The following is a 26,265-nucleotide window of genomic DNA, read 5'->3' as shown; positions in this document are numbered from 1 at the left end:
TTTGATATATGGGGGGTGGACTTCAGTAAAATAATTCGTTTTTTTTAAGTGATAATATGGTTGGAAGTTTTCAAGAATGAACATTTATTTCAGGTAAGTAATTTGCAATTAGGCTCATCAGTATGTTGCTTTTATTATGAAAGGCTTTCTTTTGTTTTAAAGAGAATACAGATGCAAATCAATAAAATAAATGTATGACACATTGTGAACTGAACAAAAGCAAAAAGAAATCTGTTGCTCAACACATGTAGGCTGTTAAGTTCGTTTTCCAGAAAAAATAGAAATAGTTGCATGGATTACTATAATATTTTTTACAGAAAGACGAGGAAAAAAAACAATTCTTCATTATTAGTGGGATTATAAAACCCATTTTCAAATTTAATTTATCTCAACATCTCACTTCTATCTACAAGTTTATTTCAAACTCAGATTACTAAACTCTTCATCTCAGACTTTAATGGCCTCAGTCGGCATGTGAAATGTTGAAGTCTTTAAAGTAAGACAGAGCTGTTGTTCTTATTTTTTATTTCTGCAGAGCTGCGTGGGGGTGTAGTGGTTAGCAGTCTCGCCTCAGAGCAGAAGGTGCTAGTTCAAATCCCAGCTGCGTTCTTTTTGTGGTTGGGTGGGTTGCCTTTGGGAATTCTGGTTTCCCCCCACAGTCCAACCACATGCTTCAAAGGTTAATTGGTTATTCTAAATTGCCCCTAGGTGTGCATGTAAGTGTGTTTGTGTGGTTGGGACTGCCTGGCAACCTGTTCAGGGTGTATCCCGTCTTCACCTAACAGTAGCTGGTATAGGCTCCAGCAACCCTGTGACCATGAAAGGGATTCAGTGAGTTATGAAGATAGATCAATTAGTTCTGTTGATATCTTGTATTTATGCCATTTGGAATATACAGCATAACTGGATACTTTTGGTCAATTTAAAGCTATTTTAGCTGGAATTCAGATAGATGGATACTTTATGAATCCCGAGGGAAAGTAGGTATTCATGTTAAGATTTTAATTCAAGATTTTAATTCATGTTCTCTTGAGAAGAGTTTTAGTATAACTTTACACTTCTTTAGGTTTATATTATATAATTTCCTCATGTTGCAGTTCTGAGGTCATTCTAAAGCTTTCTTTAATAAGTTGGTGTTTAATTTTGTTACCTTTCAACAGCTGAAGTTGCCTGGCCTTTAGGGCTTTTCTTTGCATGCAGGATCTCCAAAGGGGTGTACACAGAGATCTTGCCTTGCCTGGGGGTGAGGCAGAGCAGTGAGGTGCTGCAGGGAGGCGGCAGGATGGATGAGCCGTTTGCCTCTGACAGGGCGAACCGCATTGCTGCTTTGTTGACTTTGGCTGCCGCACAGTTTCAGAGAATATTTCCTCTCGTGCCAGAGCATTCACCGTCCTCATGCACATCAAACACACGCACATTTCCACCTGTGGTTACCAAACACTGGTCTGCATTTTTCTATTTTGCAGAGAAGGGTTTGTCCCAACAGTTGTCAAAAAGGTGACACATTTTAAGATACTTAAAGGTAATCACCGTTGTCTTAGTAACTTGTTAGAGTAATGATACTTAGCCGAAAACGTCAGCTGCACTTCCTTTAGGCTAAGTGATTGGTCTGTCAGTCTGTTGTTGGTTCAAGGGACCTCAGTGATTTTTATGTAACTGGGCAAAATGTAGTAGTTTGTGTGCACATGCTTGTGTCTGTTTTAGCAGTCCGATAGCTACGCTGCTGTTTTGGCAGACGCTCACCTTTTTCTTGTCACACAGACCCAGTCGAACCAACCACAGCTGTCTGCTGAGGTCACAGCTGCTTCTCGTGTGCTTTTGTATACCGTCTTTGTGCGAGTTACAAAGTGAAAGACGATCAAATACTTTATTTTGGAGATTTCTCAATTTTTTGCTGGAGGAAAATTTACTTTGATCTACAGGGGGCGACATGCGTTCAATTATGTCTTCTGAGGGACCCAAACTTTCACAGAGAAACCAATAAAGACCCACAAAGTCAGCTCAGCTTCCAGTGCCGCTGTTCGTGCTGTATCTTAATAATGATATAATATGATAAAATATGAGCTCATTCTTCACGCTGCACATGCACCATGATGGCTGCCTCGGTGCTGTGCTCTCTCACACTTGTCACTTTTTGCCCTTTTGGCGTTGCTGTCCGCTCTCCCTCAGCAATTACATTTAGCAGAGAAGATCTCTTGCACATCGGGCAATCCAGTTCCGGATTTTTTCTTCTGTTTTCACTCACAGGGATCGTTTTTTGGAGATCCTAATCGGAGATGCAGCAGCCCTGTGCGGACTAAGAAAGCAGCGTCAACGCGGTAAGCGGGCAGGCGCGCTCGTCAAACGGAGGCAGCGAGGTTTACGCACCGCACTACCTAGGAAACGTCCGCTCTCTGGCTAACAAAGTGGACAAACCGTGGGAAACCATTTGAATAGATAGTTGACGGCAAGTGAGGGGTGGGAGTAGTTTCCGCGGCAACAGTCAGAGGCGAATTTGTAATGCTGCTTTATTATCACCTGTTGTCCAGTTGTTGTTTTTTTAAAAACTCTTTTTGGAAATACAAAAACCCCATTTTGCATGAATTATCTCCATAGATCTGGAGGACACCACAGTTCTCCTCTGAAGAAGTTCAGCTTCTTTGAAGCGTGAACAACAATCAAACTTCAGCAGCTAATCTGCAAGACGGCTGCAGAAACCAGAAGGACTCTGGGCACATATCTACACTTTTACCCTCAAGTTACTCCACACTCATTCGTTTCTTTACTCACACTAAAATCTTTCTGTCTTCAAAGATAACAATGAAAGTGAAATGTTAGACAGTGAGGTTAGGACGACTGAAGTTAAGCTGTAGTCACATGCACCCGTTTAGGGGTTGCCTCGTATGGGTGCTGTGGGTTTTTGGGTTGTCCACTTGTTAGAGCGTAAATGTTCATGCACATTGTTTATCCGGACATACTTCAGGCAACAGATCACAGGGCACACTTAATAAAACTAAGTAACCTTGTGCACAGAGCAAGAAGCCTGTTAGTTCTGTTCAAGTGAAAGGTGCGCGCTCAGTGCATTAAGCAACGCGTGTGGTTAATAAGGGGTCAGTACTCACACCTTACTAACGACTAGAGTGTGGCGTCAGGGCACACTACTTACATTAGCCTCGCAAATACTACAAGATACAGTTACCACACACACAGCAGTCGCACGTTCCATTTTCATGTTGGCCCTTAAGGTGGGTGTACAAACCTTAAGGGAGCCTACAAAACACACCTGTCTCCCTTTGGGTTGTGGCCGCTCCTCTCTACAACCCTCTACTGGCCAGGACAACCTGAAAACCTGCAGCACCCATACAGGTCAACCCCCATGTGTATGTGACTAAGACTTTAAGGGGAGTGTCTCACTGTTCCCTTAAGGCTCAAGTGGCCATCTCAAGGGACGTAGTTGAAAATGGATCACACAAAAGTCGTGCGTGTGATAAATGCATTGTAAAGTATTTGTAAGGCTAATTTAAGATGCACGGACCTAAGACGAATGAGGGATGCTCTCTTACAGATTAGTTTACGCCGCATTTGAGTCGCCACATTTGACCCTGCGTGAATGCCACATGCACAGGGTGTGCATGTGATGCATAGGTGCATGCGGGACACCCGTAGGATTCCCTTATTGTCCAACAGTCAGGCACGCAAGGAAGAACATGCACTTATTACGTGAACAGTAAATATCGCTTTTGTGTGTCTTCTTTAGTGTTTTGATTGCTTGAAATACATAAATTCCAAACAGCAATCACAAGCCCCTTGCATAATCCGCAGGATTTGAAAAATGTGCATCAACATTTTTAAATCTACAGTACAAGTTCAATTACTGGTCTAGCGCCTTGACATTTTGTGCGGGCCACCTGAGTGTCCTGTAGAGGTTGGCCCATTTTTCGCTTGCAGACGGTCAATATTTAGCCTAAGGGCAGGTGTGACTAAGGCTTTACATCAGTGGAAACAGTAGGAGGAGGAGCAAAGTGCTCCGATGACTCACACCTGTGGCAGGTAATAACAGCAAGGTCTACCTCTCACCACACACACAGACACTTTCATAGGTAGCCTATTTCAATCAACACATTCCTTGGCTTATTTTAGCGCTAATCACGCACAAACGGTAGCTCAACCAATTTGGGAGGGGATGCATGACTGACAGCTTGGTAGCGTGTTCGGGTAACATTGTGGTTACTGTGCGTGTGAGCTTTGTCACTGATCGTCACAGCTCTGTCCTGTTTCTCTGCTCAGGGGTGTTTGTCGAGTTCCTAAAATAATGGGAAATGTTTCTCATATTACTGTCACTTTCAGATCTGTGGATGGGTCAAACTCTGAAAATGTCAAATGAAATTGGAACTCCCAAAATAGATAGTGATAGACCATAGATAGGCATAGACATGACTTAACAACTTTTTCTGACATTCAGTTTCCCAGAAACTAATTTCACAGAAACTCAAGAAAAAAAAATTCATGAGACACACAGGGAAAGCTAAAAGTGAAAATAAAAAAATAAAAGCCAAATCATCAAAAGAGGAGCACAAAGTTCGACCACAATGCTTTAAACTTTTAATTAGTGAACCAACAGGAGCACGGTCTAAACAAAATCTTATACAATCGTCCCACACGTGACTATGTAGAGTGGTGGTGCGGAGTCACAAAAAATGATTTTGCATTTACAAAATGTACTGGACCACATAGCATAGCCTATCCATGATATGATACACTGCTGAGTCAACCAGGGATCAGGAACAACTGGATGGATTTTTTTCTCCAATGACTTTAACGGCTTTAGTGTTTATACTGCAAGTAGGGTTGGGCGATGTCCCCTAATTTGGCCGTTGACGATGTTTGCTGTCAACCATCGGGATGGACGATGACATCGTCGGGGGGGGGGGGGGGGGGGGGTATTTTTACATTTTTCGTTCTTATATAACTGCTATTCGTTATTTTGCTTTTTTCATTTTATTTCCCAACTAATGGTTAATCCGCGATGATCCAGTATAAACTGAGGGAAGTGACTTTAACAGAAAAAGTTACAAGCAAGATAGAAAAGAAGTGTAGTCGCTCCCGCACTTAATTAGTGAAGTGGACCGGCGGAGCGCGGACTTACAGCTTTGTGTTTGAGGGGAAGGGGGGGGATGCTTTGTTACATGAGCGGTATGTGTGGGAGATTTAAGACTGCGATCCGTCCCGCAGCTCTAGGGGTACAAGCAACCGTACTCAGAACCGGGTCTAAACGTGTGTGTCTGAGCACAGCTCGGATCGTCAGCACACACAGCGGTTTGAGCTTCAAGCAGAAATGTCGCTCAGTCCTTAGAAAACATTCAAACAATCACGCGGATTTGTGTTTCCAGTCGTGTCCCGACTAAATAAAGGCGGATGTTATTCTTACACGTTTACGTGCAGCGCCACCCAAAGCTAATGTTGTTAGCCCGTGTTAGCATACTGCTAATCCTGGCTTCGTTCAGAAAAAGCACTGACCACACGGATTAAAATTCAAATGATGAGCGAACAGGTGTTTCATAATAACCGTAACATTATTAAAAGCACATTTAGAAGATCATCTCGTATTTTACCGAGCTGACATGTCAATGTATATAGCCGCTCGGCGCTGTTTAACAATGTTTTGTATTGAATTGTTACATACAATAAAGTTTGAAAAAAAAAAAGCCGCTCGGCGGAGTTTATATCCTTCCGTTTTTCAAACCCTACTGCGCATGTGCGAATGATTTATTCCGACGGAAAGTGTGACCTTAGTGAACGTTTTTATAATCTAAAAACATTTTTCTGGGCCCATGTACACGGTTGGATTCTAATCCGACCATTGATCCCATCAAGATATTTTGTACATGTAACCGCGGCTTATGGTGTCGACGCGCAACGTGGCGGGGGCGTGGCATCACGATGGTGGTCTCTCCATCGGGATGTCAGTCACCCATCACGATGGACGATGATATCGTCCATCGGCACAACCCTAACTGCAAGGTACACTGGACACGCTCCATCTCGTCTGATCTCAAGGGTCAATCAGGGTTGGAGCTTGGGTGAGAAACCACCAGGAGTTGTACGTTACTGTAACCACATGGGGGCACTGTCCAGTCTTTTCGTGTGCAAGTCTCAAGTTTGAGTAAAGGCGGAGGCCTGAGTAAGGAAGGGCATCTGCTATGAAGCTGAAGTCAAAGTACATGAGGAAATCATGGTGTGATTAGCTGTGGCAACCCCTAAAGGGAGGAGCCCAAAGGAAAAACATTCTACTGCAGGAATTTCAGTTCAATTTTGTCTCCTCAAAATGAGGATCCCAACCTTATTGTAATTATTTGAACTTAACTGGATTATAACAATCACAACTATTAAAGTTCTGTCTGATTTTGTTGTTGTTTTGTTTTGTTTTTGAGTAGCGCCTTGAGACAAACTTGACGAGCTGTTGCTTTATACCCATTTTTTCTTTAATTAAATGAAAATAATAAGAATTGCAGTTTTAAATAAAAAAGTAATCCTGTAATAAATCTAAAAGGTTAGGGGAAAAAATCAAAATGTTAATGGTAAAACATGATAAAATAACAGATTTAAAAAATCTACCACATACAGAGACAAAAAAACACTAAAGCAAAAAAACATTTATATAGTCAACACATTCATAGATTTCCTCTGGATGCTGCCTTCAGGGTTCGTGAGAGCATTATCCACCTACATCAAACCTTATACACTGTATCCACGTACAGTAAAACCAACCATCCTTGTGTTCTCCTTCACTGCATCCATGAATATCCTCTTTGGTCTTCCTCTACCCTGCGACAGACTGGCGACCTCCCCAGGGTGTCCCCCTGCCTTCGCCCATAAGTGGCCGGGATAAGCACCGGCAGCCTAGTGACCCCGAAAGGGACTAAACGGAATAGAAAATGAGTGAATGAATGAATGAATGAATGAATGAATGAATGAATGAATGAATGAATGAATGAATGAATGAATGAATGAATGAATGAATGAATGAATGAATGAATGAATGGTCTTCTTCTAGGCCTGGTAGCTCCAACGTCTTTATACTATCACCATACATTCTCTAAACATGTCCAAACCATTTTAATCTGGCTTCCTTGAATTCATCTAATATAAAAAATATGTTTCTCTGACAAAACATTTTCATCGTTGTCCTAAACCTCTCTAACCTGCTGCACCTTCTCTCCATCTCTGTTTCTTTGCCTTTATATAAATTTCCCGCTCCCTCCATTGTGTTTAACATGTTACACAAGTATTCAAACTTTCTTTGTTTGGCCTTTGCCACCTCCACCTTCACATTGTGCTGTATTTCTCTGTAGTCCTGACTGTAACAAGTATCTGAAAAGATATTCGGGATCTGTTCACAAAACAATCAAGTACAAAAATCGGACGTCAGAGATCTCTGATTTGCTATATTTAGAAATATAGTAGAGTATAGTAAAAACGCACTTCAGGCAATGTAGTTGTTGCTGTAAAGTTGCATAATCATGTTGAATTTTAGTTTTTTTGTAAATGAAAAATAATTCCGTTAATAGTTCTTAAAAACTGATTTAAAAAAATATATATAGTTAACTATTTGAATTTAAAAAATATATTAAATTTGAAATATAAAATTATCACAAAAAACTTGTGATCAATTATGCGATGTAATATTTTGCTGACTGCTAGCGTAGTGGAATACAGGAATACGTCTGTAAATGTTCGTCTAAAGCAGGGGTTTGACAGGTTTGACAGGTGACTCCGCCTCAGTCAAAATCAGCTGTTTATATATACGTTACACACACACCATCTGATGATGACTCTGATGAAGACGGAAGACGTCTGTCAGGTATGTGTAAAAACATAACCCGTGTCTGATAACAAAAGAACCAAGAAGTCAGTTAAAATACCGTATTTTCCAGACTACAAGTCGCTCCGGAGTATAAGTCGCACCAGCCCAAAAATGCATTATAAATAGAAAAAAAAACAGTTGCACTGGACTATAATTCGCATTTTGACGGTAAATTTATTTGACAAAATCTGAGACATCCTGTATTTGTAGAATGTAGTCATTTTTATTGCATTTCTGAATCTATGAAATCCTTGGAAAATAGAATATTATGTTGTTAGCCTTCAAGATCTTATTGTAAAAAAAAGTTTGCTGATTCTCTGAGGCACTTAACATATTTCTTAACACTTAACATACCTCATACATCAAATTGACCCAGGAACATCATCTCTGTTCCTCACAAATGAACATAACAGGAGGGTTAACAATGTATTTATTTCAATTTAGTTCTAATACAAGTCGCTGCGGAGTATAAGTCGCACCCCTTGCCAAACTATGAAAAAAAGGGCGACTTATAGTCCGGAAAATACGGTATAAGTTATTTTCCAAAACCACAGAGAGCAGCACAGGGATGAAAGAGCCGCATGCGGCTCCGGAGCTGCAGGCTGCCGACCCCTGGTCTAAAGTGTAGGAGTTTTTGTAATTCCACAAAAATTAAACAATTCAGTTTCTAAAAAAGTCTGTTGGAAACGCTGTTGTCAGTTTAGATTAAAAGACTGTGAGTGTTTTCTATAGTTGTTACAGAGTCATGTTTATTGAGCTGTTATCTTCATTTACTATCTTCTTGTCAACTGTACTCAACAAAACTTTGAGGATGGAAAAACTGTGGAAACATTGTTATGATTTGTTGTTAAATGACACAAAGCAACAGTGAGTTTTACGTCATGTTTACTGCTAAATTTAAATGACTTTTGAGTGTGACATTGTTTAAAGTGATAAAGATTGTTTTCTTTCTTTTAAAGTCTTTGTGTTCCTATCAGTTGTGTTTTGCTAATTCCAATATCCTGTTCTAAATAAAGGAATAAAAGATGGTGATGCAATACGGTTTAATTTTTTTTAACCCAGTAAAAAGGCAAACATATAGCAAACATTCAAATATAATATATTAAACAGTAAGAATTGTGGTTTGATCTGTGAATATTTTATCTTGATTCATGAATCGAATCAGATCAATAGTTAACGATAAATAGCCCTACTCTGTATTTCCTGTCTTCGTGTCCCATTTTTTCTTAGCTGACCTTTTCCTCTTAACACATTCCTGAAATTCTTTATTCCAACATCCAATGTTGCGTTTGAATTCCTTTACTATTCACTACATAGTGCCTTCGCCATTTTGTAGATATGTCAGAATCAACTATTTCAAAATTAAGTGCCCTAGACATTTTACAGAAGTCTCTGCGAAAAACCATCCATACTCACTAGATTGGGAAACATAGACCACAATGCATTGCGTTTGAACAATTCTTGTGGGGAAAAAAAGTATTTTAATGCACTATATGGTTTTTTTAGTAGTTAAAAAGTAAGGAGAGAAAATTATTCAAGCAGCTATTAGTTTGTCTTATTTTATAAAGCAGATCACCTACATAGGTCAGTTTTATTTTTGGTTATGTAAAACCAATCAATGAATTTTGCAAGTAATATTTTTCAACCTTTTTTATACCAAATAATAAAAATAATATCAGTAAAATAGACATATCACTGTTTCATAATAGTTCATAAAATAGCAGTTCATATCAGGCATATTTGTTAAACGGCAGTGAAATTCTGAACCAAATTAATATTTTAGCGTATCGTTACACCCCTAGTAGGTATTCTTTTCTATATTTATCTTCTTTCTCTTTCGGCTTTTCCCATCAGGGGTCGCCACAGCGAATCATCCTTTTCCACCTCACTCTATCATGGACATCTTCTACCCTAACATTAGCCAACTTCATGTCCTCTGTTAAGACATCCATGTATCTCCTCTTTGGCCGTCCTCTTGCCCTCCTGCCAGGCAGCTCCATCTCCAACATCCTTTTACCAATATATCCTTCTTTTCTATATTTATAAATGATAGTTATACATTTACAAAGAATGTCCAAAGAGGTTGTTTTTTTGTTTTTTTTTTCAATCTACGTCGTCTCTATTTCAAATTAAGGCAATTTGATTCAAAGATGACTTAATTCCACCCTATGATGGGCTTGGGCTAATACTAAGTAGTACGTTTATTTATATTATTTTTAGACGAATATTTAAACCTGAACGAATGTTTAGACATTATCGTATTTGCTGAGACACTAGGTCTAGATAAACTTCCAAATGCAGAAATATAAGCCATTTTTATGACATTTATAATTACGGAGGAAGAGTCGAAGTTTTTGTGTGTGCGTATAGATAAGTATTAGTTCCCACGTTTAAGATTTCCAACTTATTAATCGAATACGTGTCGTGTCGTTTTTGCGCCTAGCAGACTGAATTCTGGGGGGGGGGGGACATGGCTTGACTGCTAAATGGCAGTGTAAACGGCTGGGTTACTTGCTCGGGCGTCGTTCGTCTCCCCTGGCAACACGTCGACACCTTCCCCTTTAATGTCCCCACCTGCCTCCACGTGCGCAGGTGTATCAGCGACTAATTGTTCCTGTTCAGGAGGAAGGCGTAACTGTTCGAGTTTCCGGCCAGCTCGTGAGGCGGAAGTGCAAAGAGAGATAGTTGCGCAGCTCACCTGGCGGCAGGTAAACACGCAAAAGCGACTGAACAAAGGAAAGAGAAGTAAGTAAAATTTGACAAAACGTCGAAGTGGGGGAGTTTTGTGTTATTTTAGCCTGTTTGTGTATTCTGTCCGCGCGCTATTCTCTCTTTTGAATGCTCCATTACACCTGCGAGTGCTGCGTTCACTGACAACGGAGGACTGTTGTTTTTGTCACTTTCTTAATCAGTGTGCATCGACTATAAATGGTTTCTTTAAAACTAAGTTAAGAAAAATAACTTATTTATATTAAAAAAAAATTTTTTTTTTCTGTGATTAATTCTCTGAAAATGTGTGGTTGGTAAATTGTGAGGTTTAAAGTTTTAAGTTGAATCTTTTTATGTTTGCTTGATAATTTCTTTATTTGTATTTAATCAAGTAATTTCAGTAAATCTTGTCTATCCTATTAAATAGATAAGAACAGAAATTCAAGACACTACTTTGTTTTATAAACCACACTTTACTGTCTTGAAATGTAATCCTTTAATCAGCAGAGCTGTGACAAATTATGGTTTATTTTATAATGAGATCATGTGGTGGGTTGCTGAGTCACAGAACTTGCTCAAATGAGAGAAAAGCTAAACATGTGACTGTGTAACAAATAGTGGTCATCATCCCACCCCACAGTGGTGTGACATTGGGATGTGTTGCTGCTGTCATGTGTGTGGAATGTGCTGCTCCAGCATGAGGCTTGTTGGAATGTCGGCAAGCCGGTGTCTCGCTATCACTGGAACAGTAGGTCGAGGAGCAAGGAATGTTTTCTAGGGAAATCTGAGTTTCTTAGAAAATCTTGTGGTTTTAGTTAAGCGGGACTTTATGAGATGGTGAGTCACTCTTTCTGTTATCAGATTTTTTAAATCTACTGAATTAAAATTACGGCAGTCTAAATACTAATACACTTTTTTAAAGCTGTAAAAAAAAACATATATATTGTTAATTATCAGCGTATTTAACACTGCAACTATATCTTATGGACGCATTTGTGTCTCATAATTCAAAATAAAAGTCAATACCGGAATTGCTTTTTCATTTTCACAATGAAGCTGCATTCTTTGAATCAAGAATTAAATGAAAAATACGCGCAGTAGTAACAAAAGAGGAAGAGTGAGCACTAACGTCATCGCCAGCCTCCACCCTGGAACTGCTGACTGGAAATGATTTATGCGGCAGTTTTTGTGCGGTGGATGTCAAAAAAAAATGCAATCCCCTCTTTGTATTATTATTGTAATTATGTCACAGAATGAGTGGTGTTGAAGTAGAAAATGAAAAAGCATTTTGGAGGGTTGATTTTTAATTTCACTTTTGAGTCTTGATGCAGTTACATTGTGAAAATGAAAAAGCATTTCTGTTAATCCATTTCAATTGTCAAATTAGATATTTCTAATTGAATTTTGCTACACATTTATTAGAGAACTTTTTGAAAATGAAATGTCAAATACCATTTTCATTATCATTTTAATTAAGAGTCAGAATGAGGTGCCTGAATGGTTCTTGCTTCAAAAATACATTAAAAACCTGCCACAGCGAACCTGCCTGACAGGTCTAAGGAGAGTGCTTGTATATGCCTAAGAGGCTTTACTTCATTCTTTCTGACGGTCTGCACTGCAGCTCTGCATCTCAGTTTTCTCACACGGGTTAGCAAACACATATTTTCCCATCTAATCACCACACGGGGGTATTTTCCACAGCGTTGTACACGTCACTCTTATCCATCAGGTCACTAAAGTAAAATGTTTTTGTGTGAGGTGCAGCCAAACTTTCGCTCAACTTGCCTTCAGCATTTTGACTGTCATCATGGCCCCACCCACTTTAATGTGAGCCTGTCCACAATCGGTGGAGATGTAAAACGATGGGCTAGAAATGTATGTTAAAACTGAATAGAATTTAAGTGATTGACATGTCTGAAACGAAACACCAAAATCTGCGCTTTTCTATAGTGCCGGTAGTTGTGCACGCAAAGTTACCGATAGCAACTTGGCAGTTTCAGTACCTAACCCTAAGTAAAACTGAGTGTTACATGTCTCGTTAAGCTCTGTAATAAAAAAAAAATAACCCTGAAGCTCATAAGTGAACTGACACAAGATGGATCGTTAGGGCTGCACGGTATGAAGAAAACTCGCGATATCAGTGATTAATATTGTGATAACGATATAATTTGCGGTATATAAACAATTAGCAAAACAACCAAAAATATTATTCCCATTCCATTACAACAGCTTAAAAATTATACTACAAATGACTCTTGTTGACGTAGGAGGCGAACATACAACATAATAGGGCGCCATCCGATTAGTTAACAACGTGAAGGGGTCCATCTGATTGGTCAAATGCAGAAAGGGTTTCCTTCAATCCATTAAACACTTCAAGCTGCTATAAGATTGTTTGGCCACATCTAAGGTAACCATTTATTGCAAATTTGCTGTCTTTTGCGATATGCATATTGCAAAGCTTGATATTGCGATAACTATAAATTTGCGGTATATTGTGCAGGCCTAGTTCTCGTGACATCCTGTTGTTTTGGTATAGAGCTGCTGAAAGAGGTTTGGTGTGGGGTGCTGCCAGCTAGCGGTTGGAGTTTTAAGTTGCAAACAAAAGTAAGAGACTGAACCATACGTTTGCTTATAAATCATGAATTGAATATCGTTTTGTCAATGAGACATCGTGATATTTCTCATAATCTATTTTCTTTCTTTTCTTTCTTACACCTCTACTGCATAAATCAGCTGATTCTGGCATGAAAAAAGTGGCTTTGCACCGCAATGCCACACTTTACATTACAGTTTTTCTCCATTGGTTTGGCTCATTTCTTGAAACAGAAATTACATTCTGAAAACTCTAAGATCATTTGGCAAAACAGTCTTACAGTTCAGCCCAACACAATAGCTCACTTGCAAAATCTAATATATCTCCCAAAACTGTTCACTCATGCTCCAAACTAAATTCCTTTCCCATGTAAAGAGTCAGTGCCACCAAAATGGCAAAGATTCTTCTCAATTGCTTTGGCTAATTTCTTGAAGCAGACCGGACGTTCTCAACACTCTTGGTGCTTTTGCCAAAATAATGTGGATGGTTCAGCACAACGCCATGGTTCTCCTGCAAAAGCTCATATCTCTCCCAAAACAATTCACTCATGTGTCAAATCTAAATTTCCTTATTCAAACAGTCAGTGCCCTCAAAATACTTTGTCCCTTTCACATTGTGTAAGCACAGCAAGTCAAAATGATTAGATGTTTTGTCACTACAGCAGAGAACCATTGAAATAACCCTCGTGTCCACCTTTCAGTCTTAGCTCAGTCCTTTATTGACAATGGTTACTGTACTGTTTTTGTATAGCTAACGGAATACAATTTTGTATAAAACTGAAAAAATGAAAAAGGATTTTAGGGTAAGAGTCTCTTAGGTTTACCAGCACACATTGCACTCATACTGCCAAGGAAATCGTAACCATTATCATTCACACACATAAAGTAACTTTCATACATCAGAGTAAAAAGAAAATGTATACAGCATAATATACTTTATTATTACACACAAACAAAAAACAATGAAAATGATATACAGCCTACAGTAGGGTTGGGCGATGTCCCCTAAATTGGCAGTTGACGATGTTTGCAGTCAACCATCGGGATGGACGATGATATCATCGGGGGGGGTATTTTTTTATTATATAAATATTATTCATTATTTTACTTTATTACTTTATTTATTTTATTTCCCAAATAATGACTCATCCGTGATGATCCAGTCTAAACTGAGGGAAGTGACTTAAAAAAATAAATAAACAGAATAGAAAAGAAGTGGTCCGGTCCTGCACTTGATTAGTCAAGTGGACCGGCGGAGCGAGCGACCGTGTCTCCAGCAGAGCAGAAGGACTTACAGTTTTGTGTTTTAGGGGAAGTAAGGATGCTTTGTTACGTGTGGGAGACTTAGGACTATGATCCGTCCCGCAGCTCTACGTGAACGAGCAACCGGAATTTAGAAGAACCGGGTCTCCCGGTAAAAGTGTGTGTCGGGGCAGAGCTCGGAGCGCTAGCTCACGCAGTGTGTAAGCTTCGAAGCAGAAAGGCCGCTCAGTCCTTAGAAATCGTGCAAATAATCACATGGATTTGTGTTTCCAGTTGTGTCCCTACAAAATAAAAGCTGATGTTATTCCCACATATTTACGTTCAGCCAAGATGCAGATTGCAGCGTTTCACGCATGGATTTTATGTTCATGCTAATGTTGTTAGCCCGTGTTAGCATACTGCTAATAAGTTAACACGGGCTTTTTCCGGCTCCGTTTTTCAACAGAAAAAGCACTGACCACACGGATTAAAATGAAAATGATGAGCGAACAGGCGCTTCATAATAACCATAACATTAATAAAAGCATGTTTAGGAGATCATCTCGTATATTACCGAGCTGACGTATGTAGCCGCTCGGCGGAACTACGTTTCCATTCCGGTTTTTAAAAACACTACTGCGCATGTGGGAATGATTTATTCCGACCGAAAGTGTGACCCATGTGAATGTTTTTATAATCTGAAAAAGTTTTTCTGGGCCCATGTACACGGTTGGATTCTAATCCGACCAATAATCCTTATCAAGATATTTTGCACATGAAACCGCGTCTTATGGTGTCTACTCGCAGCGTGGCGGGGGCGTGGCACCAGGATGGTGTCTCTCCATCGGGATGTCAGTCACCCATCACGATGGACGATGGTATTGTCCATCGGCACAACCGTAGCCTACAGTGCTGTAAATAATGCTTGAGTTTTATAACTAACAGTTCTTCACTGGTCCCTGTCCTCACCCTCCCTCTCCTGGCCATCGTCCTCAACCCTGCTGGCCGTCCACACGCTTCTGTCTGTCTGGCCACAGATTCTCGTCCACATCACAGCGTATATTCTCCCTTGTGATGCAACGAGGGTAGAAACGGCGTGCATGTTGCAACCATCCCCTACACTGATCTCGTGTAATATCCTCACACACAGCATCCATTGCATGGAGCAGGGACCTCTGATCTTGAGCCTTATGCTCATACACTCTCCACCTCCAAGCGGAGAAAAACTCCTCAATAGGATTGAGGAAAGGAGAGTAAGGTTGAAGGAACACTATGACCATCCTTGGATGATTAGTGAACCAGGCCCTGATGAGCGGGCCACGGTGGAAATTCAGATTGTCCCGTACAATAACATATAGTGGTGGGTAAGGCCCTAAGAGATCTCTCTCATTTTCAAGGATCAAATCAAAATGAAGGCAGTCCAAGAAGATGAGGAGCTTCTGTGTATTGTATGGGCCAAGACTGGGGATGTGGTTGGCCACACCATTCTCAGATATGCCAGCACACATAGTTATATTGCCCCTTCGCTGGCCTGGGACATCCTCCTTCGTTAGCCAAGTTCTAGTTTCACCTGACTGTCAATTGCTGTAATAAATGGATCAAATGTTCCAAGAGATTCATATATTGTATCCATGGTATTATGTTCTTGACCATTTTTGACAATTGAACAGACTATTGTGCATGTGAGGACTTACACAATGAAATGATGCTGACTCATTTTGGAGCGAACAACCATTAGACTGAGAATCAACAGTTTAGATCAACAAGATTTATTAACTTGGAAATTGTGCTAAATAAAGACTACCTGTACTTAATCAATTGCAAAGATGTACTGAGACATTCAGACATGTACTGAGACATTTGCAATTTGATGAAAATAATGAGAAATGCCATTCTGTTGTGAACAATTGCCAAGTAGTTTGGAGGTGTGTCCATGTTGTTGTGAAAATGTAATTTCTGTTTCAAGAAATGAGCCAAACCATTGGAGGAAAAACTGTAATGTGTGGTAGATCAGTGCAAAGCCACTTTTCTACGCATCAGAACCAGCTGATTGGCATTGATTACATAAACAGTCGAAGAGTTAAGATACTTCAAAGACCATGTGTTACTTAGGTGTCTCAAGTTACAGCTTCAGTGTTAGTTTAGTAAGGTGGCCCATTTGAAATCATGAGTACCAACGTGAACGTTGGGAGTGGGGTCATCTGGACCCCACAAGATAGCCCAAGAGTTAAACATTATGCTTTATAATTTGGTTTAAATTAAATTAAATCCGGTTTACTTGAGCTTTTAAATGCTTTTCAACCCTCTGTTATTCTTGTGTTCACAGTGAACCCAATACCTTCCAATTTGAGGTCTGAGGCAAAGAAGGCTGCCAAGATCCTGAGAGAATTTACGGAAATCTCCAACAGATATGGACCAGACAAACTTATCCCTGGTAAAAGAAATGTATATTTTTTTTAAGTTTTAAGAGAACAGTTGGAATTATGTTTAAAAAAATGTGACTTTTATATATTTTGTGTGTGTCAGCTCATGTCATAGCAAAGGCGGAGGGTCTGGCCATCATCTCTGTCATCAAAGCTGGCTTCATGATCACTGCCAGAGGAGGCAGTGGAATCGTCATTGCCAGACTCGCTGACCGAAGTAAGACTTTTTCGTGGAGTTTTGGACAGACTTCTGATGCCGGCTTATGAATCGTTTGCAGACATGTCTGTAGTTATGCTCGCGTCAGTTTTATCATGACCCAATCAGGACTTTAAGACTAATGCCATGAGTGTAAGACAGTCATTAGGGGTTTGTAGCTCACATGAAAGCTCACCCTTAAGTTTAAATGGTGGCAAGTCATTTAAAGTCTTAAAATTACTCTCAACAGTCTTAAATCTTTTTTATACTGTACTGTGGATACAAGATTAGATAGTTGCTGGTGACTAATGCGTCTGATAAGGCATACTTTGAATGCATAAACACAGAGGAGACGTATTACCGCTGACATACTTTCACTCTTAGGCTATTCAGCCTGAACACATTTGCTCAGCTTAAAGTGAGGTTACTCGGTCTGAAAGTCCGACCCGGAGCGAGCAGTTGTACCAAAATGAACACTGTAGCTGATGTAAGCAGAGTAGGAATGCAGCGACAGAGTAGCCGTGGACAAATATAAAGCAACAATTTTTGTGTTATCAGACAAAAAAATAGGATAGGCTTTTTGTGAGAACGTTTATTTTAACATGCCCGAAAGGGGTTGCTGTGACGTCATCTTAAAGCTACCTTTATACTTTCTTACAAATTCTCTTTTAAAAAAATGTCATAACACCACAACTGAGACAAAGCAACTCACTGAAATTTGATCAGATTAATTCAGAAACTTAAATTTTTAACATAATACAAATAACTACTCACTGTTTCCTGACAATCATATGTCATAAACACTTATTAGCATACCTTCTTATCTGTCTTCTTGCCAGTAACCGCCCTACAGCATGACTCCACCAGACCAAAAAGCGAGTAAAAAATGTTGAGCCTGATGTTGATGCAGACTTCCAAAAGTTGTGAGCGAAATATTAAGTTTGAATGAACTAAAAGCGCAGGACCTCCATAATGCCTCTAGTTGCTCTGCCCCACCCTCGTAATTCCTGACCAATGAGTAAAGAGATATTTAGTCACATGGTTTTGTTTACAAGCTTTAGCCCAGAACAGGAAAGTTCCCTTGACGGCAGTCAAACACAAGGTTCAGGACTCGAATCTGGACCAAATTAAGCTGATTGGGTCCGGACCAACAGATTTTTCCAGTCTGAATGAACCCAAAGTCTTATTAATACAGGCTCGTCTTTAATGAGCTTTTGTCTGCCATAAGAAGCTGTTGCACAGGCTTAGTTATCTAAAGAATACCCGTCATGCTGTATCATATTAGATTCTGCACCAAAAAAAAGAAGCGTGAAGTGGCATGGGCTCACCAGAGCTTTAAAAATGGTAACGAAGTAAAGTTGAAAGCTCTGCTGGGTCCACCCACATGTGGGACAGAGGTGAAGAGGCGTGTGCAAGCAGGTTGGAATGGATGGAGGAAAGTTAAGGTGTGAAGAGTGTCAGCAAGAACGAAAGGAAAGGTGTGGAAGACTGTGGTGAGAGCAGCCATGTTGTTGGTTTGGAATGTTGAGGATGGATAGGATCAGGAATGAGTCCATCAGAGGAACAGATGATGTTAGATGTTTTTGGAAATAAATGTAGGGAAGCCGATGGAGATGATTTGGGCAGGTTGAAAGGAGGGACAGTAGGAAAGAGGCCTGGAGGAAGACGGTTCATGGACAAATCAAGGAGGACATGAAGGTGTGAGCAAGGAGGAATTGGGGACAGGTTTGAATGGCTGGTTCGCTAAAGGGAGCAACAGAAAGAAATGTACGATTAAAATATATCCCATCTTAAAACCTAAAAATATGGTGCATTTGTTTCTGTTGATGCAGAGATGTTTTTACTACACATGAAAGATTAATACCTGCATTGAGCAGGCTTTTGTATGAACAAAAGTTAAACTCTAATGTCTTTGGATGATTGGTTTCAGCCAAGCTTTGATCTTTTATAAAAACATAAAACCAGGTTTGAACATAAGCATTTAACAAGTTTGAAATGGTTTTCATGTTCAGGTTGGTCAGCACCCTCAGCCATCGGTATTGCCGGCCTAGGCGGAGGATTTGAAATTGGGGTGGAAGTGAGTACACCTCCTTAACTTTTGAGTGAAAAATCCCCTGAAAGTGTTAGATGATGTTGTTCAACGCCACACTATGTTCAGGTGTCGGATCTGGTGATCATCCTGAATCAGCGCAGAGCCATCGAGGCCTTCACAAAGGGCGGGAACCTGACGCTGGGCGGGAACTGCACCGTCGCTGTGGGACCTGTAGGCAGGTAAATTCCTGCCCCCCCCCCCCCCCCCCCCCCCACTAACCCTCTCCAATCTGTCTGCGTCTTAATTGCACCTAATGTGTAGTGTTGATGGAAATGACGGGCCTTGCTGTGATGACAGCCTGAGGCATCCACAGCAGCATTAGCTCAGATTTTAAAGGGTTGTCGTGATTTGGAATAAGGAGGGCGTTGTTGGGGACGCTCGGAGGGTTCTGGCTCCCATCATTTTGTGGGTTTTTCTTTCTGCCTGTGGGCGTGGCCAGATGTCTCATTCCTTCATGTTTTCTAAATAAGCTACTGACAGATAAGAAGATGCAACGTGTTCGTGCATGAAAACAAATTCTAATTATAGAAATTGCACATAAAAACAAAACAAAAATGGATCCATATGTTTTTTTTGTCTTTTATGTCAATGTTTGGTTATTTCATCCGGTTAATCGTTTGCAAAAATGTATCCAAATAACCAATCTAGAGACTTTTTTTGTAGTTTTTTTTGGTGTGATCCAAAAAAAATTTTTCATCCATTTTTATACTCAATTGCAGCACCCTTTGAAAACCTTTATGCTTTTTATTCTCACAACAAAATGCCATTAAATAATAGGTTTAGATTTTTTTTTACATCATTTTTTTGTGTTTAACTATTTTTCCGCTTTTTTAAAATAAAAACTGTATTTAAACCTTCAGTTTATGGAGGAGTCGACTCACAAATACTCTATAGACCTCCTTGGGCGTATTTGGAGAATTAGAAATGACGAAAATAAATTTACCCCAGAGTTGTGGTCTGCCACAGCAAAATAACAAGCTCTTTGACCGTTAACGCAATCAGCGCAATTCCAACGGATTCTGACAGCGGATTTTGTGCTGGTATGCCGCATCAGAATCAGTTGTTTAGGTTTATTGGGTAGACGCTTCACTACTGTATAGTGTTTTCTTTTCTGAGCTTTAGAATTTACTGGGATTGTGTAAGCTCTAGCAAAAGCTGACTTATTTTATTTACTTATTTTTGTTCTTTATTATACAAACTATCTTTTTTCACACTATAAGGCAAAAAACAACATTGCACCTAATAATCTAGATCGCCTTATATTTGAAAATGTGTTCATGATGTTAAAGCAATTTCGAAAGGTACACAGCGCTGATTGGGTGTAATCTTTCTGAAAATGCTAATGTGGCTAACGTGTAGCTTTGTCGGACTGTTTTTTGTTTTTTTACGTGTTACTAACAAAGCTGGAAGTTAGCGTAGTCACAGTAATGTTTGTTTCGGCTTATTTTTGTATGTATTGAGAAGGCAGGTACAGGTACAGGATGCCTCCCTGGGGAGGTGTTTCGGGCATGCCCCACTGGGCAGAGGCCCTGGGGAAGACCCAGGACACGCTGGAGAGACTACGTCTCTTAGCTGGCCTGGGAACGTCTCGGGGTCCCCCCAGAGAGCTGGAGGAAGTGGCCGGGGCGGGGGAAGTCTGGGCATCTTTGCTTAGACTGCTGCCCCCGCGACCTGGTCCTGGATAAGCGGAAGATGGATGGATGGTGTTAGTGGTTTGGTAGTTGTTAGTGTTGGGATTAGATCCGTTTATCATCAACACATAATTGATGTTCATTCATTTTTACCATAAAGGTAAAGTTGTTTACATTCCAGCATGGCAAAACAACAAACCCTTGGTGAATGCGCTGTGGTCCTGCTGATGCTGCTTCACTCAGATCAACTGTGTTTGTTAGGAATGTGGAGGCGGATGTGGCTCTGCGGAGCACTGCGGCCGTCTTCACCTACTGCCGGTCCAGAGGTTTGTTTGCTGGCATTTCTCTGGAGGGGTCCTATCTGATTGAACGCAAGGAGACCAACCGCAAGTACAGACAGCTCTTTATCCCTTTGAACAATTTTCTTTTCCTTCCCTAAATTAAAGATATTATGTTTTTTTTTTTAATGGAACAGATTCTACAGGCAAGAAATCCGGGCTTCAGCCATTCTGAATGGAGACGTGGATCCTCCTTCAGAGTGTGCTGACCTTTACCACATCCTGGACATCTACGCCGAGGCTTACTGCACTGACTGGGCCAACAAGAACAAGCCTGTGAGTGCTCCTTAAGGAAGTCTGAATATATTGCATAACCACAAGCCTTAGTCATAGCCATAGAGAGGAGCCACTGCAACTTTAAGCGGAGCACAGGTGTGTCTTGCAGTTCTCTTGAGGATCGTATGGCCACCTTAAGGGACGTTGTTGAAAATGGAACGTGCAATTGTTGTGCAGTGAAAGTGTATTGTGCATTCTTTAGGTTAATGTAAGTTGCACACACTTATGTTTGGGTGAAGCTGTTGTACGGTGGGGGCCTTTACGCCACACTTTAGTCGTTAGTAAGGTGCGAGTAATGGCTACTCACTGACCGCATACAAATGCTGCACGCACCGGGTGTGCATGTGAGATATCAGTGCCAGCCACACAAACTACACTCTAATTTCCTCATTTCTAACAGCCAGGTTGTCACATAAACGCTCTTACAGGTGCAGTCCTTGTGAAATAGGGGGGTGAAAATGAATAAAAGATCAACAGGCCTGCATCTCACCTACTCCCCCCCCCCTTACAGTGTTCAGTGAGTGCCCGCGGCACGCCCCCCAAGAAAGTTGACATGAACATTTTCGCTCTACGGGTTCACCGAGCGATGTATGACCTTGATATTTTTTACCTGCATGCCCCATACTCTCTGCAGAGAGCCCACATCCACCCATAAAAGGGCAGTAGTGGCTAAAGCTTAACGAGAGGGAAAAAATAAGTATTTTGTAAAAAGATAAGGATAAGATAAAGATAAGGGAAAAAAGACTTACTCCAACTATTGTTACTGTGTTTTTTTGTGTTATTGCCTGCTTTGGTGAATTCTTTTAACCTGTAATTTTGCCTCTTCTTTATTTTTATTCTTTGTGACAACCAAAAACAGATTACATGATTTCTCATCAAAGCCTTTAGGATTTCTATTTCTCATTGAAGTTTATGAAAAATGGTGTTTCATGTAGTAAGAAATCCCCCAAGATGTTCCCTGTGTAAGGTACTACTGTAGTGTTTAAAGATGCAACCATTGAGGTTAATGGTTAACTTTTATTTAATTTTTAATCTTTTTTTTTTAGCTCTTTATGGTTTAGTGGTTAAATTATTTCAGAGCTTGCTCTCTTTTTTTAAAAATAATTATTGATCATTTTTATCTTTTCAAGGTTTGCTTTAGTGTTCAGTCAGACTGTATCTATGGATGAACGTCCTTTTTGCTAATTGCAGAAGCTGTCTGGAGGTTTCCTTTGTTTCCCAGGTTGTGTGTATCATGATGGACTGCTAACAGTGCACGTTTGTGTGTCTGCAGTCCCCCGTTCGCCCCTCCAGATCTTCTGCTGCTTCTTCTTCTGCACCCAAACCGTCCAGCTCCCAGAGGTTGACAGCTTCATCTGGTAAAACCCGCTCAACAAAACTAGTTCACGCGTTGTTGTTCTTTTCTTTTATTGTTTTATAATTCCTTGTGTCTATGTGTCAACAGCAGGGAAAAATGCCCTTTACCCAAGCGTCTCTGCTTATAAATCTGATACTTCAAGTAAGTCTAAAGCTTTACATGACTCTGTCTTTCCTTCAAGTCTAGGAGATCTCGTCAATAAGACATACGATGCAGAAACGATGTGCAAGATAAACACTTTAGGGAAAAAAATCTCTTATGTAAATTACCATATATGTGTTTTGCACGCAAATTTCTGACTTTTAGGAGTAAAAGAAAAAGTTATACAACTTTAGGAGACACAACTCTGGGTACATTTGTGGATTCACAAGTTAGTCTAGACTAGCTAGACTTCTGCAACTACTCTGTCGACGGTGTAAAGGGGACGCCCGCTCAAAATCCACTCCTCATGGGTCAAATATCTCTAGCCAGTCTGTGTCTCTTGGTAAAGCATAGTAAGCCTTTTGCTAAATGTATGCCATTAATCTAGTAAATTTATGAAATTATGTTCTTGTACAAAATCCTTATAATTTCACAACTTTTTTCTTGTAAATTGAAAAAAGAAATTCTCATAATTTTACTACTTTTTTCGTAAATTGTAGAATTTCTTTTCTTAATTTTACTACTATTTTGTAAATTGTTGACCTTTTTCTCATAATTTTACAAGTTTAGTTTCCTTATTGTAGAATTCATCTTCTTAATTTTACTACTTTTGTTTGTAAAAAGTAGACTTTTTTTCTCATTAATGTAGGTCTTTATTATCGTAACCTTCTGACTTTGATTATATTTAATCATAATTTTATTTTTATTTTTGACATATATTTGTTTATTTTATAGTGGCTGTAATATTTTATTGTAGCTTTACTTTTGTTCAATGGTAATAATAAAGCAAAAAAGTGAAGTAGTAATTTTTTGAAGCCAAAAATTTGTTTATGCTTTAATAATTCAAAATTCCCACTAAATTTGAACTCATTTTAATGCTTTAAATTGGAAATACTGGGTTATGATTAAAAGAAATACGTTTTTTAATGAACTGTAGCACCCTCTACTGACATGTTAATTGTAACTGCAGAACGGAAAAAAAGAACCTGTAAAAAATATATAGATTTCAAGCTCAAACACTATCAAAAGTTTTCTTTTTTAAATTTTTTTTTTTTGTATTTGTTTTAATTTGGGATAAATTCACTAAATCGAGCATTAGTGTTATTGCAAAGTGCAGTCTTTTAAAGGTAGTTATGTTGCTCCCCCTGTTAATTGTGTCTAATAAAGAAAAATCATCAGTAATAGCCAATTGATAGATGAGGTGAAACATCAGGACAAAATTGTTTAATGCTATTTTTGCAACGTTTTTATTTTTTGCAGAGTCATGGTTTGCATCAGGCGGGGCCAGTGGACCAGTGATTGTCACAGCAATTCACCAATACACCGCGGCGCAGCCTGGCGACTTGAGCATCGTCCCAGGGGACAAGATCACCGTCATCACCAGGACAGAGTCCCAGCATGACTGGTGGGAGGGGAAACTGGACGATGGGCGGGTCGGGATTTTTCCCGCCAACTATGTTACGTTCTAATGCTGCCTTCTTGTGGTCTGCAGGATGTAAAGCCTTAAGATATTAAAGAGAGATGACACATTTTTAAGAACATTTAGATTTTTTTCTTAAGAAATGTTAAGTATTTTTAAAACTGAGTTTATTTATCAAAAATGAGCATATTGTTAGATAAAACAATGTTTATCACAAGCTACCAAACAATATCTCTTTTATACTAGGTGAAGAAAAATTTGAATGTTTTCCATCTATTTCTTTTTTTAACTAAACTGTTACTATTACTAAAGCTGGTGTATGGATCTTTAATTCCCTTCCAAGTTTGCAGCATTTTATATTTAATACTTATTGTAATGCCTTGCTTCTCCGTTATGGACTTATGTAGTCGGGTTGTTTTTGTATTGAATCAGTTTTCTAAAAGTAACACTCACAGGGCTAGACTTTGTAAAACATTGTTACTTCTGTTATTTTTGGGTGTAAGTACTGGGAATAAAGTTGCGTTCACTTTTAATTTTTTTTTTTGCTGAAACAGTGTTTTAAGCTTCAGCTTTTTGAGATGTTACAGTTTTCACCATTAAATGTTTTTGCAATGAAGGAAATGCTTGGAGCTGCTACTGGATTTTTTTAAGGTGGATCCGGGACTAAACCTGTTTTTGTAAAGTTAACATGTGTTCTTAATGACAAAGAAGAGTTTGAATAAATCTGAAATAAAAATAAAAAAGGTTTTTATGTTTTTTTTTCTGCAGAATGTTTTGAAGAAATGCAATGTTCAAACAAGCTATTTTATTTAGTACAAAGTTTAATCTAAAAGTTATTTTCAAACCAATAGTTTTTTAGTTTAGAGTTATTGCAAAAGGGTGTATTTCTCTTAAATATCTATATATTTCCACATTTATTGTTGATGTATAACAAAAGATAATCATTTTCATTTTTACAAGGTCTGTTCTATAGGACTAGATGTTATTATCCCTGAATAATTTCTGAGGCATCGATGAGACACTGTCGCAAGAAGATGAGTGATGACATCTTTTGGGTCTTCAAGTGGGCCCCCTTCTTCAGTGTTTCGCTGATAGGCCCACGACACCTCCAGAGGGTTCAGCAGTGAATCCCAGCGTCCCAGGTTCACCCCCCCCCGTCAGCCAAGAGACGTTTGGAGGCCCAGGTCAGGTCCTTCCTCTTGATCCACAGCCACTGACTCCCCTTCTCAGCTGCCTGGGAGAGGTATTTAATTGCCTGCCTTTGAGCCCTCCTCTGCACTCCCATCTCACTGAGTAGCCTGGGTGTTGTTCCACTGGGCATACATTCACACTCCAGCCTCTTTGGCGTCTGCTAAACCTTACATGCTTCCACCAGGGGGAGCTGTTGCTACAGAAATAAAAATTGAAACAAACTAAATTCTATCTACTTTGAATACACCTTATCCCTAGTGCCATCCTAGGCACTTTAACATTGGACAGTGGGGTCATCTAGACCCCACAAGACTGAGCCTGAACCATTTTCTTCAATGATTTGTGATCTTCACTGGTGTCCATGGATAACATGAAATCCTCTTCACATTTATCCATCTTTGTCATGGCAGGAATAACACATCAATGTTCATCTCGACCCCATAGGATAGCACTAGGGTTAAAAGATCTTTGTGTTGTACATTTTAATGCACACATGCTCACCTTAAAAACTTGCAAATTTTATTTGAAAAAGAAAGTAGCTAAATCTGTAGTTGAAACTTCGTGTGGAAAATCCTGTTTAGTGGAGTCTGTTGAAACAAGTTCAGAAATCCAGTTGATTCAGAAAAGGATTAGTCATGAGTGGTGGCATTTCCCTAGAAAATTCTTGGCAGTTAACCTGTTGGATCTGATTGTAGGCCAGAGTTAATTTGTAAAAATGTTTTTTCAAACAAATGTTTACAGGATTTTATCATCTTAAAAACATTGCCAGAGTCCGCCCATTCCTCTCGCTTGCCAGCACAGAGGGACTCAT

The 26,265-nt window shown here is 39.6% G+C and overlaps 1 protein-coding gene across 2 annotated transcripts; it reads left to right on the top strand.

The window, feature by feature from the left end:
* Window positions 1–10,374: 10,374 nt before the first annotated feature.
* Window positions 10,375–25,006, top strand: sh3yl1 (SH3 and SYLF domain containing 1). Of its 2 annotated transcripts, none has more exons than XM_004066459.4 (10): window positions 10,375–10,588; window positions 16,716–16,823; window positions 16,916–17,029; window positions 19,021–19,085; window positions 19,167–19,279; window positions 20,993–21,121; window positions 21,207–21,345; window positions 22,619–22,703; window positions 22,790–22,843; window positions 24,104–25,006. In XM_004066459.4, the coding sequence occupies exons 1-10, from the start codon at window positions 10,408–10,410 to the stop codon at window positions 24,310–24,312; spliced, it is 1,197 nt and encodes a 398-aa protein (XP_004066507.2). In that variant the 5' UTR covers window positions 10,375–10,407; the 3' UTR covers window positions 24,313–25,006. The 2 variants fall into 2 exon arrangements, with proteins under 2 accessions (XP_004066507.2, XP_020563692.1); XM_020708033.2 differs by lacking the exon at window positions 10,375–10,588 and adding an exon at window positions 11,297–11,389.
* Window positions 25,007–26,265: the final 1,259 nt, after the last annotated feature.

The sequence above is a fragment of the Oryzias latipes genome, chromosome 2 (assembly GCF_002234675.1).
Source record: "Oryzias latipes chromosome 2, ASM223467v1".
Lineage (NCBI taxonomy): Eukaryota > Metazoa > Chordata > Actinopteri > Beloniformes > Adrianichthyidae > Oryzias > Oryzias latipes.
Note: the sequence above shows the minus strand (reverse complement) of the source record. Positions and strands in the feature narration are given on the sequence as shown.